This window comes from Cloeon dipterum, chromosome 2 (genome assembly GCF_949628265.1).
Source record: "Cloeon dipterum chromosome 2, ieCloDipt1.1, whole genome shotgun sequence".
Taxonomy (NCBI): Eukaryota; Metazoa; Arthropoda; class Insecta; order Ephemeroptera; family Baetidae; genus Cloeon; species Cloeon dipterum.
In genome coordinates this window covers 3395972-3409950 of record NC_088787.1, presented here as the reverse complement: position 1 = coordinate 3409950, position 13979 = coordinate 3395972, and the positions used below count along the sequence as shown (strand labels likewise).

The window sequence follows — 13979 nt, the reverse complement described above, 5'->3', positions numbered from 1 at the left end:
ACTTTGTTTTGTTGCTAAAAGCGACGAAAAAAATTGTTTATGCTGGAGTAAACGACATCATTTTTATTAATTCTTAATTAAGTTACACCAGCCATTCGAACCACAACAATTTAATAAAAGACTAAACCAATTACCAAACCTGTTACCATTACAGAACGGTCCATGTGGTCTATTCCGACCAAAACAAAATCTTCGACGGATGCTGAGGAAACTGCCGCAACCGAGGTGCAGAAAAAAAGTACCCTGACAGAAAATTCGCACCAATATCGGCTGTTAAACATCATGTTGGTCTGCGCCATCGCGTTGAGCGCAATCTTGTTTAATCTTTTCATAATTTGGTTATTCATCCGGATAATAAAGAAAAACTATGCCCTTCCGCAAAACACCAACGACTCCCAACAACGGTCCGTTTTGCGTGACATTAAAGATAACGTCGGCCCCGCGAAAGAGCGGTTCGAGGAAGTCACGTATACAACCAGGCTTCCGCCACACCCCCTTTTCCTGACGCCTACGAGCAGACAATTTGTCTCAGTCTGCGATCTGAGTGAAAGCGATGCCGAGGACGGAGAAATCTGGAGAGGCGTCTCGAGCTTCACTCGTGATTGACGAAGTCGGCCCTTGCGCTCAACCGATGAAGTTGCACTGCGGGACCTTTCAGGTCACCAAATTGTGAAGATAGTTCCCCAGTGCAATACCTAGAAATTTTGCCATGAGCACCATCGGAACTTGGTCCTTAAGATGTATAAAAAAAATTTAGCTAAACACTTTGAATGTTTTCCTTTAACATGTATTGTAATTATTTAGAATAATAAACCTCGTTATTTCGGTTATTTCTAAGTATTTTTTATCTATGAATATCTTATGAATAAACAGCAAAACAAATACTAAACTAAATTCAAAGTCACACTTTAATATCAAACGTTTAAAACACCAGTCGCATGAGTAGTTTTGGTGTCGAAGTCTACATTTTTTTTTTAATTTCATTGCTTTTCTTTTCATTTTAATAAAGGGGTCAGAGAAAGGAGCGTGCTATTTTAGTAGCTAGGACTAGGAAAAACACAGCTTCTCCTCCGTTTTTACCCAGCGAACAGTTTTTTTTACTTTTTTGATACGTTTGGTCATTATCAAGCATTTTATAGCAAATAAAATTTATTAATTGCTAAATAAATAGCACATTGATCTGATTGTTTAGAGTAAATAAAAATATTTATTTAATGAAAAGATCAAAGGTAAAACCCCCTTCCACAATACGCTAAACAAACCAAACACAGAAAAGCCTTTTTATATAAAAAATACTATTTTTAAACTTCAGAAACGTTTGAGCCATGAATACATGCTTTTTTGTCATCGCTTTGCTCCACCTATCGTTGGCCACCGCTGTCAACTTCACTCAAGTCTTCGAGTGGCCCGACGGAATGGACTACGAGTGGCCGTCGGAGGCGGACAGGGCACAGGCCTTGAAAGACGGAACTTTCAAACCAGAGAAAATTGAACCAATTTTCATGGCTGTCTACGGAACAAGGATCTTCCTCAGCCTGTATAAATATAGTGATATTCCAGCGAGTCTGGTGTCTTTGCCGACGAGGAGCGCTGCGTCCCCAAAGCTCACTCCATTCCCTTCGTGGGACATGCATGTAAGTGTGAAAATAAAGAGTAACATTCAAATCATATTTGCTTAGCGACAACATTCAATATTTTGTTAATTTTTACTGTATTTTCATGAATTGGGGAGCTTAATTTTTGAATTTTCTAGAATTCACATGGTCTGGATCAAATGAAAATATTGTTATTGGTGTTAAGTGTAAATTAAAAAGTGATATTTGTTCATCAACACACCAATATACTTTTTTGCAGGGAATTGGTGACTGCAACAGAATTGAAGTTGCAACAGGGGTGGAAGTGGACTCCGTTGGCAGGCTGTGGGTTCTGGACAGCGGTAGCGACAATTGCAATGCAAAACTATGGACAATTGACTTGTCCAACAACGACCGCATCGAACTCATGCATCGATTTTCTTTCCGCTATTTTATGCACGACTTCGTGCTCGACGAAACACCCAATGGAACCTTGGCAATCGTCACAAATTATGGTGCAGAACACATTGTCGTGTTTAGCTTGGAAAGAAATCAATCTTGGATTGTGCAAACGCCAGGATTAAAGTCCTATTCCGTTGCCCTTTCCCCTAAGGAGGAACCGAGACAGTTATACGTCAGCTATTGGAACACCAATGTCCTGTTTTCAATTTCCGTTACTGAACTTCGTAACGGAGATAAAACTGCAAATCCGAGACAAATTGGACAATGGGAAGGAAGACTATTTCGAATGCTGATTGACAGTCACGGGACCATGTATGCCGCCTTTTGGCAGAAAAACTTCATACTCTCTTGGAACACATCCCAGCCATTTGAGGAGCAGCGTTTTTATGAGGTACGTCACCAATTTAATTATTATATATATTTCTGATTCTATTTAAGATTGATTTTGTTATTGGCTATCATTTTATTTTTCTTCTCCTATGTTATCCTTTGATCTTAGCTAAAATTACAAAATTCCGTTACATTTTTAGGTTGGAAATCTGAATACATATATGCCATTTACTTTTGCCTTGGACTTGTCGGGAAGCTTATGGCTGACTGAGCTTAATAAATCAGCGACTAAGCCAAGGTACAGGCTGTTAATGGCCGCAGTCGGTGCAAAATCATACAACTACGAGAACTCAACAGGTAAGCTTGCTCTGAACATAATCTTGTTAATCGTTAATTTTTATAATATGTGCCAAAGACGAGCTCTTTGTTAGGATTGTTGCTAAAAAGCAACGAATCAATAAGGGTTCCGTGCTAGATAAACGACTTCATTTTGATTTATTCTAATTTCAGTTACACCAGCCAGTCCAACCACCAGAACCATTTCCCCTCAGACTGAACCAATGCCTGTTACATTGTCCATTCTAACCACTTCAAAATCTTGGACGCCTGCTGAAAAAAATGCCACAACCGAGGTGCAGGAGAGCAGCATCCTGTCCAAAATTTCGAACGAAGCTTGGATAATTATCACTCTGATCTGCTCAAACTTGTTGTTGAGTTTAATCATTATTTGGCTCGTCCTGCGACAGAGGAGAATCAATTTAACTCCGCAAACCACCAACGAGGCCCAGCAAATATCCGTTATCTTTGAGAAAAATGAAGATGTCGCCGCCGTGGAAGTGCAGTGCGATGCAAACGGATCGCAGTCACGCCCCCTTCGCTTGATTTTTACGAGAAGATGATTTGTCTCAGCTCGCGATTTGAGTGATTCTTATTTTTAAATTAGTCGATTTTTAGAATGCCTAAATCGGTTAAAACTGACTGTGAAACAAACTGTAATTTTGTTAAAATGTACAAAACGGGCGATTAACAAATTAACTGTAATAATGCATCATTTAAAACAAACAGTCAACATGGAACTGGGAATAGTTAAAAAACAAATACAGTGAAAGCAAAAATATGATTTAGAGTCACATTAAAACCGAACTAGATTTGGACGCACTGGGAGAAATGGTCTTAAAGATGGATTTAGATAGTTATTTTGTGTTTGAACTTGAGTCAATCAAATAAATGTGTGCATGGCAAGCCCGAATTTGTGGTTGCCCAAGACGAAAACTAGAAGCTAAGCCGGTGAATTCAGGTGGCTTGACGACCAGGTGCTTCCCAGGGACAGCACAAAGGAGCAGAATAGTTTCGCCAAGGGAAATGAACTATTTTACGTGAAAGGAGGTCAAGCTGTCGGAGTCCAAACTCCGCCAACATAAAAAAATACGCATTGAGTTAATTAAATTACAATAAATAAGAAAATTATCTTCAAATTCTCATAGCGAGTCTTATTCAATTTCTTTCTTAGACCTCACTACTGCTGAAAGTCGTGAAACAATTATTTTTTTTCTAAATTATAGTATTTGTTGGTGGTCAGCGTTTATAACACCGGCAGCCGCACGCCTTGTATACCCCTCCAAGTTTATCAGAAGTCTCAAATGAAAAATTATCAGCCGGAAGTCATCTCTTTTTATCAGGACACTAGAAATGTAAATGAGCAGGGTCGTACTTCTTAGATACTTTAGCATTCTAGACGTTTTTTCATATCAAGTAGTTTTGTTTGTGATGAAATTTATTGACTGTTGCACATTGATCTAATTGCTTAGGGTAAATACAAATATTTATTAAATATAAATATCAAATGGAAATTTCCCCACCACCCCCATTAAACACACTTAAACAACCAATCACTAAAGAGCATGACGAATTTCCGGGAGTAAAGGCTGCCTTTTTTAGAGGAGAGTTCGTAGCTTCTGAAGGACTTTTGACTCTGCGATCTAGCTGTGCAGTTCGTCCCAGTTTTTACTTAGCGAGTAGGTTCGTTTTCTTGGAAGCTGGCTGTTGCCACTTTATTACTTTAAAATATCTGTCTTATACTATACAAAATTATTGGAAAAAACTAAGTTTCTCTTCGGATTTCTAATTTTTGTTTTATTTTCTGTTGTTTCCAAGCAAATAAAACCACTTCTATTACTTTTTCCGCTTTTTTCAGATTAGAAACGTTTGAATCATGAATCGTTGCTTCTTTGTCATCGCTTTGCTCCACCTTTCTTTGACAACCGCCGTCAACTTCACTCAGATCTTCGAGTGGCCCGTTGGAATGGACTACTATTGGCCCGACAGTTGGAAATTGCATATTACTACGACTCGGGGAAATTTTACTAACGATAAAATTACACCAATTTTCATGGCTGTCTACGGAACAAGGATCTTCCTCACCCTTGATAGACTTATTGGATCTCACATTTTAATTCCGGAGACTCTGGTGACTCTGCCGACGAACTGCGCGTGCTCTGGATCCCTGAATCTCGTTGCATTCCCTCCGGGGCAAATGCAGGTGAGTTTGAAAATTAAATATTTCAAATCAAATATACGCGCTTAGCGGAAAGTCACTTTACATCGAATTTTGTAGATTTCCAACGAAGTTTTGTTCAAAAACACATCAATATACTTTTTTTTGCAGGGATTGAGTCACTGTCAACTAATAGAAGTAGCATTAGGGATGCAAGTGGACTCCGTTGGAAGGCTGTGGGTGCTGGACGACGGTAGCAAGACTTGCACTGCCCAAACTGCCAAACTATGGATAATCGACTTGTCCAACAACGATCACCCTGAACTCGTTCATCAGTTTTCCTATTACAACTGGATGCACGACTTCGTGCTCGACGAAACACCCAATGGAACCTTGGCATACATCTCAAATTATCTTGCAGAACGCATTATCGTCTTTAGTTTGGAAAGAAAAGAATCCTGGATTGTCAACACGACAATATTAAAGTCCTATGCCATTGCCATATCCCCTAAGGATGCGGAACCAAGACTGTTATACGTCAGCACTTGGAACAACAATTACCTGTTTTCAATTTCCGTTGACGCACTTCGTAACGGAACTCGATTTGTATATCCCACACGAATCGGAATATGGAGTGGTAAACCATATAGAATGCTGATTGACAGTCACGGGATCATGTATACCGCCTTTTGGCACAAAAGCTACATACACTCTTGGAACACATCGCAGCCATTTGAGGAGCAGCCTTTTTATGAGGTTCGTTGCCAATTTAAATATGAACTGTGCGATTCTATTTAAGAATGTCTTTCAATATTGGCTAATATTATATCAGTGTACTTTAGATTGCAGAATTTGTGTATATTCTGCCATATTAACCTTGGTCCTATTAAAATTGATAACAGTCCGTTAAACTTTTTAGGCTAAAAATCTGGCTACCCAAGTGCCATTTACTTTTGCATTGGACTCGTGGGGAACCTTTTGGATGACCGAGCTTAAAAATTCAACGTTTAAGCCAAGGATAAGGTTAATAAAGGCCACAGACAGTGCACCATCACACCACATCGAGGACTCGAAATGTAAGTTTGCTCTGAATATAGTTGCCTCGAAAGCTTGTTAATTGATGAATTTGGTTAATATAATTCAAAGACGAGCACTTTAATGTAATGATTTTTGCTAAAATACGACGAATCAAAAAGAATTCATGCTAGATAAACGACTTCATTTTGAATTATTTTTATTTCAGTTACAAAAGCCAGACCAACCACCACAACTATTTCCCCTAAGACCGAACCAACGCCTGCTAGTTTGTCCATTCCAACAACCACTGCGACGCCTGAGTCAATGCCCGTAACAGCCACGACCTCGACCCAAATTCATACAACGACCGAAATAGTTACATTGGCCACCACCGTCAACTTCAAGCAAGTCTTCGAGTGGCCCGCTGGATTGGACTACGAGTGGCCATCGCAGGAAAAAATGATACAGGACTTGGTAGCTGGAGCTTTTAAGCCTGAGAATATTGCACCTCTTTTCATGGCTGTGTTCGGATCAAGGATCTTCCTGAGCCTTGGTAGAGTAGATGGCATTCCGGTCAGTCTGGTGTCTCTGCCGACGAGCAACGCGTCCTCTGCGTCCCCAAAGCTCACTCCATTCCCTTCGTGGGACATGCATGTAAGTCGGAAAATTAAAGAGTAACAATCAAAAAATGAAAACTGTCGCTTTATAGTCGAATTTATTGAATTTGTATTCTACTTTCATGTAAAGAGTAGTTGACTTTTTAATTTTCTGGATTTCACATGGTCAGGATGATCAGAAAATATTGTTGTTTCTTTTCAAAGAGTAGTGGTAGTTCAATCACGTTTGGCTTTTAGAAATTTGCATCCAGAAAAAAATTACTAATGAGACGAAGCAAAATAGTTTTTACATCCCTCCGCAGTTGATTCTTGCGCCACAAAATGTAAAATGCACAGGTGAAAAAAGAGTCATGGAAAACGCCTGTAAAATTTTCCAAAGACACGGGTTTTTAGCAAGTGTGATAGTTAAAAAATGGTTGGTAAATACATTTTGAAAACTCGGGTTACTCTTAACAAATTTGCAATGCCAAAAGTCAATCCGATGAAGATTTTTCCAAAACACATGAATTTCCTTTTTTTCAGGAAAAGGGTAACTGCTTAGAAAAAATTGAAGAAGCAAGAGGGCTTCAAGTGGACTCTGTTGGCAGGCTGTGGGTGCTGGACGGCGGTAGCGGCAAATGCAATGCCAAATTATGGTTCATCCACTTGTCCAACATGGATCAGACTGAACTCATTCATGAATTTCAATATCGGAGGTACACGCACATGAACGACATGGTGCTCGACGAAACGCCAAATGAATCCTTGGCATATATCTCGAGTTGGAGCGGACGACACATTGTTGTCTTTAGTTTGGAAAGAAAACAATCTTGGCTGGTGGGAACATCAGGAATCGAGGTTGCATCCATTGCCTTGTCCCCTAAGGAGGAAGCGAGAAAGCTCTACCTCAGCAAATGGAACTCCACCGAACTGTATTCAATTTCCGTTGACGCACTTCGCAAAGGAACTCGAACTGCTTATCCGAAACTAATAGGAAACTGGAGTGTAACTCATTCATATAAAATGAAGATAGACAATCACGGGACCATGTATGCCGCCTTTTGGAATAGTACCAAAATACTTTATTGGAATACTTCCCAATTATTTCAGGAACAGCGATTTCATGAGGTACGTCACCAACTTACCCTGCAAGAAAAAAAATATCACTGTGACGTCATATTGACATCACATGATATCACCCGGGTGACGTCATATTGACGTCACTTAATGTCCGTCACAATTGGATCATATTGATATCATTATGATATCACGACCAAAAAATTTTCCCCAAATGATATTATTTTAATAGCATTTTCAAAACTGACAGTTTTTGGATCCGTAATCCGAGCTCCAACCTGGAGTGACGTCAATATGACGTCATATTGACGTCACTTGAGGTGATGTCTTGACCAAAAAATTTTCCCCAGAAAATTCTCTTTAAATCATTTTAATAGCATTTTCAACCTCAAGTTTTAAAAATGCAATAAAAATAATTTTCTGGGAAAAATTTTTTGGTCGTGATATCATAATGATGTCAATATGATCCCATAGTGACGGACATTTAGTGACGTCAATTTGACGTCACCCTGGTGATATCAATATGACATCACAGTTATATTTTTTCCTGGAAAATTCAATTAATTTTTTGATTAGGAACCAAGAACACACATATGAATTATATTTTATTGTCACATACATCGCATACAATATAATTCTGAGTGTAAGGAATCTCCACCGTTAAGAGCATCAGCGGAAAAAGTAGCCCCGTCACGCTTGTCACTTTTATTTTAATAATCTTAATCTCCCAGCCAACGCAAATTATTTGCGTTTCCAACCAATCGAAAACATGGAGTTTTTTCCATTTTATAAAATAAAAATATTTACTGATTTCCTTATTCAAGCATTAAATTTTCCATCCCTGCAATGACGTCACTGTGACATCACTTTGATATCACTCGCGTCACAATTGCACTTAAGTGCAAGAAAAATGATGTCAGTGACGTGAAAATGACGAAAAATTTTGTATTTCCAAAAGGCTTTAAATTTTTATTTTGAACATCTAAAACAAGTTTTGTTGGTTTTCCATTGAATTTTGAGCAAATTTGGAAAATTTCCCATTCCCTCAATGACGTCACTGTGACGTCACTGTGATATCACTCACGTCACGATTTTTATTTTAACAACTAAAAACAAGTTTTTTTTGGGTTTCCATTGAATTTTGAGCAAATTTGGAAAATATCCACATCCCTTCAATGACGTCACTGTGACATCACTGTGATATCACTCACGTCACGATTGCACTCCCGAAGAGACGAGGAATGAAAATGATGTCAAAATGATGTCATATTGACATACCCACGGTGACCAAACGTTTTAATATTTTTCCATTGACATTCGCAAGATATCAATATAATATCTCTAAAATTTTCCAATTTTGAAAAAATTTAAAAAAATTGACGTGAGTGATATCACAGTGATGTCGCAGTGACGTCGTTGAAGGGATGGGGAAATTTTCCAAATTTGCTCGAAATTCAATGGTAAACCAATAAAACGAAAATAATTGTATTTTCAAAAGGCTTTAAATTTTGATTTTTGAACAAACTGAAAAGTTTTATTGGTTTACCATTGAATTTCGAGCAAATTTGGAAAATTTCCCCATCCCTTCAACGACGTCACTGCGACATCACTGTGATATCACTCACGTCAATTTTTTTGAATTTTTTCAAAATTGGAAAATTTTAGAGATACATATATTGATATCTTGCGAATGTCAATGGAAAAATATTAAAACGTTTGGTCACCGTGGGTATGTCAATATGACATCATTTTCATTCCTCGTCTCTTCGGGAGTGCAATCGTGACGTGAGTGATATCACAGTGATGTCACAGTGACGTCATTGAAGGGATGTGGATATTTTCCAAATTTGCTCAAAATTCAATGGAAACCCAAAAAAAACTTGTTTTAAGTTGTTAAAATTCAAAATTTAACGCCTTTTGAAAATGCAAATTTTTACATCATTTTCACGTCACTGACATCATTTTTCTTGCAGGGATATTTGAAATTTATGATTCTATTTTAGAACTTTTTTCACTATTTTTTAAACTAAAGAGTAGTTTGTGCAGTTTCATTGCTTCATGTGTTAGCCTTTGAATTTAATAGCTTTTAAATTACAACAGTCCGTTACACTTTTTAGATTGGAAATCTGGTTATAAATAGGCCATTTACTTTTGCTTTGGACTCGTCGGGAATCTTTTGGATGACTGAGCTTTTAAGTATAGCGACTAAGGCAAGATACAGACTACTAATGGCCGCAATTGAAAAAAGGAACGCACCCGGCACGCAAATCCCAGAATTAAATCACATTACGCCTGTTGCCTTGTCCTTTATGAGCAGAAAAAAATCTTCGTTGCTTGAAGAGGAACCTGCCACAACCGAGATGCAGGAGTGCAGCATCCTGACAGAAAAACTGCACCAAAATCAGCTGTTAAACAGCATTCTGTTCTTCGTCGCCGTGTTGTCGAGTCTAGTCAGTCTTTGGTTAAGGCCAAAGAGGAACGATTTATCTCGCCAAAACAGCAACGCGGCCATGTCCGTTTCCTATGACCACAATGAAGACATCGGCCCGGCGGAAGAGCAGTTTGAGGAGGTCACGTATGAAATCGGGTCGCTGTCACGCCCCCTTCGCCTGGTGCCTACGAGCAGGCGATTTGTTTCAGCCCGCGATCTAAGCAGTGAAAGCGATGCCAGTGAGGACGAGGATGTTCAAGAAATCAGGAGAGGTGCTCCAGTCGAGAATGACGACGTCGGCCTTGCTGACCTTGCTCAACTGGAACCTCAGTACGATGAAGTTGAATCGGCCAATTCCATATAACCACAAAGGGAACTTACTTCTTCAAATGTAAATCCTTCCATGAGCTCGAGCATCATCATATCTCGGTTCTTAATTTGAAAATAAATAATTTAAATTATTCAAAACTGACGATTTGTCCTTCATTAATGTATTGCAATTAATTTTTGAAAAATATACCTTGATATTTCAAAAAGTATTTTCCTTTCAATTTTTCCTTTTATTTCTCATGAACAAACTTTTTTCACAGAACAAATATTTTACTAAAACTAAAATCGAAGCCAAAATTTAAAATCAAACGATAAGTACACCAGTCAAGTAGTTGGCGTACAAGTCAATGATTTTTAATTTCTTTACTTTCTAATCTAATTTTAATAAAATTGAGATAGAAAGGAGCGTCGTATGTTGGTCACTATAGAAGGAAATACACTTTTTCTCGTGGCTCTTTGGGTCGGCTAGAATACAAAAAAGTGAAATTGATTTCAAGTGAGGTGTATATTTTCGTGAAAAACTATTTTTTGAAATAAAAAAATATTTTCCAACGTTTCTACGGCGAATGGCTGAACCGATTTTGGTTATCAGCACGTCAAAAAATCAAATTAATTGAATTATGTAAAAAAGCTAGATTGAGTCTGAAATCGCAGTGGAAATGCCTTAAAACGATTAAAACAAAAATTTTACACGTGCTGCATGAGATTTTTTACTGTTGTGTCGGCTATATGGCAACCTCTTGCGGGGCCGCAATGAGCCTACGCACGAAAGGTTATCTTGCGGACCGCCATGTGACTCGGTTCGCGAGGCCGAGGCCACCGCACTGCACCGCTCAGCAACAGCAAACAACGAGAAGAGCAGCCGCGAGAGAGGCACGCGGGTGAGTTCGCTCTCTTGGCGATATTTTTTTTGTGTATCGGCGGATTCAGACTCCTAAAATTACAGTATATTTACAAATTTTCTTAAGGAACGGTTCAAAGATCATTTTATTTTTACTTGGAACTATTGCAAAGAGAAATACTGATCGTATTTATTTTAAAAACTGTCAAGCATAACAGAATCAAAATATTTTTTAGTTAAATGTGTACATAAGAATAGAAGTATTTCTTAGTTACCGATACATTAATTCCGAAGGATTTTGCTTTCTCCCAGTGAGGACCAGATTCATGCGACGCGCAGAGACGGTGTCCGGTGGAGTATAGCGCGAAATAACGGTCACGTGAAAATGCGCGAAAAAAGAAACAAGTTTTGGTCAATATTGTGACGTATAATTTGCATTACTCTCAACTAATTGTGTCTTTTGGATCGTAAAAACAAACTCTTGACACTTGTACGGCAATCCATTGCTTCCCACATTCACACGCCATCATGGATCTGCGCAGTGCGAACCAATTTTATCGCCCATCTGGACCCCGCTGGGCCAGCAGAAGAATTTCGCGATTTAATTCTTCTAATCGCAAATAAAATTTCCTCATTCATTTTAGGTGTGCATTGTAAGGCTAAATAATTAATAAATAAAAAAGGCCCGGAATCGTGAAATCAGTTGTTAAATTTTCCTTTTCCTGACTGTTCCTTTTCTTGATTAAATGATTTTTGATCAAATTCAAAAAGGTTTCAAGAAGATAGGCATATAAAAAAGCCAGACGTGTTTTCAACCCCGTTCCCTTTCTTCGCCATTAATAAATTGTTTAAAATTTTAATTTTTTTTGCTTTCAGCTCGAAGACAATGTCTCCGTTGTTAGCTTCCATCTTTTTGCTTGGCCTGTGCCTTGCCAACGCCCTCAACTTCACAACCGTCTACGAGTGGGATAAATTTGATTTCATCTGGCCATCAGGAGCGGACACTTCAAATCGACAGAGAAATTTTAATGAGGAAAATGTTTATCTTCGATACATGGCTGTTTTTGGAGAAAGGCTCTTTCTAAGCCTTAGTATGGATTCCGGAATTCCCGCCAATTTGGTGTGGCTGCCAACGAGCGGAACTTCAGCTGCACCTCCAAAGCTTGCTCCTTTTCCATCCTGGAATATGCAAGTAAGTCTCTGCATTATTGTTTCGAGCTTCTCATAAAACCAATCTTGCCAGAAACAAGACTACTGCGACACTATTCAGTTGGCCAAAGGTATCGAAGTGGACCCTGAAGGTCGGTTGTGGGTGCTTGATGACGGTAGAGGCAGTTGTTCAAGCAAACTTTGGATATTCAACCTGCTAAACAACGACACAACCGAGCGCGTTCACCAATTCCCGCGCAAAGTCGTCTCTTCTTCATTTGATAAAAGGTGGCTGCATGATATCGTGCTCGACAAAACTCAAGACGATCAGCTTGCCTACATCGTGAACCTAAAATCTGAAGACATCGTAGTTTACAGCCGAACGATGGACAAATCCTGGTTGGTTAAAGCACCAGGGGGAGATTGGTTTTCCTTGGCACTCTCTCCTGACAGGGAAGCGAGACAGTTGTACCTTATAAAATATAGTTCTAATGGACTTTATTCGGTGCCCGTGTCTGAGCTGAAGAATGAAGGCGGAATCGCCGATGTGAAATTCATCGGCGGATGGAGTGATCGACCTTACAGAATGTTATTCGACAGCGCTAACATCTTGTATGCCGCCTTTTACGAACAGAGTTACGCCTCCAAATGGAATGTTTCGAAGCCCTTTCATGAACAGCGATTTCATGAGGTAAGAAATATAAGTTCTGCCCGACAAATATTAAAGTTGTGTAATTACTGCATAAAAAACTTTTATATAGTAAAATTAAAGCTTAAAAAACGAAGCATATTTTACCATGATATTTAACTTATAGTAGTTGCCTTTTCCGCGCGTTTTGTCTGTCACATGGGCAAATTTTTTTGGAAGTTTGATAGTAATTTTATTCCTCCTTATATTTTCCACTATTTATGTAAGGATAACAATATCAAATCCATTCACTCTTTTAGGTTGGAACACACGATGATTTTTGGCCATTTACTTTTGCTTTGGACACAAACGGCAGCTTATGGATGACGGAGCGAAATGAAACTGGGGGTGTGAAAAAGCATAAACTGCTCAAGGCAGCTGTCGGCGCTAAACCGTATTTATTCGGCACGCCCACAGGCAAGTAAAATCCTAAAGGGTGCCCTTTTCACTTTTCTTTGCCTCATAAAATTTATATAAATATGTTATGAGCTTTAAAAAATCATATACTAATTTTCAGTCCTACACAAATATATATTAATAAACTGTTTTGAACTAAAAAATTTAATCGGTATTTCATTATATTTTTCCTTTGAGAGTTAATGAAAAGAATCATATGTTTTCGAGTAATTCAGTTCTTGCTTGGCTTAAATATTGCCGCTAAGCCATGGGGGGACGAGAAGCCACCCCCAATTGACGGCACGGTTGAGATAGTGGGTGCTCAAGTTCCCGCAGTGCTCAGGGACTGAGGACGCCCTCTCTGACGCCTCCTCTTAATTCCCGATCACTCAAGAAGCTTTTATTTTAAAGGCTCAGAGCGTGCGAGATCGTGAAACACGTCTCGATGTCATCATCGCCAAAAGCTTCCCCTGCCTTCACTTTAGCACACCATTACCTCGTATTCCTTTGAAGCTGACCTCACCACGCGTATTATCAGTCGTCAGTTGTCTCGTATAGTTTCCACCTTTCGGTGTGTTCTAGAGAAAATTATAA

The 13979-nt window shown here is 38.9% G+C and overlaps 1 protein-coding gene across 1 annotated transcript; it reads left to right on the top strand.

Annotated features, from left to right (window-relative positions):
* The first annotated feature begins 11098 nt into the window (after window positions 1-11098).
* LOC135936732 (protein yellow-like) lies at window positions 11099-13541 on the top strand. Its single transcript, XM_065479666.1, has 4 exons — window positions 11099-11192; window positions 12029-12344; window positions 12396-12992; window positions 13250-13541. Exons 2-4 carry the CDS (start codon window positions 12039-12041, stop codon window positions 13412-13414), a joined length of 1068 nt encoding a protein of 355 aa, XP_065335738.1. The 5' UTR covers window positions 11099-11192; window positions 12029-12038; the 3' UTR covers window positions 13415-13541.
* Window positions 13542-13979: the final 438 nt, after the last annotated feature.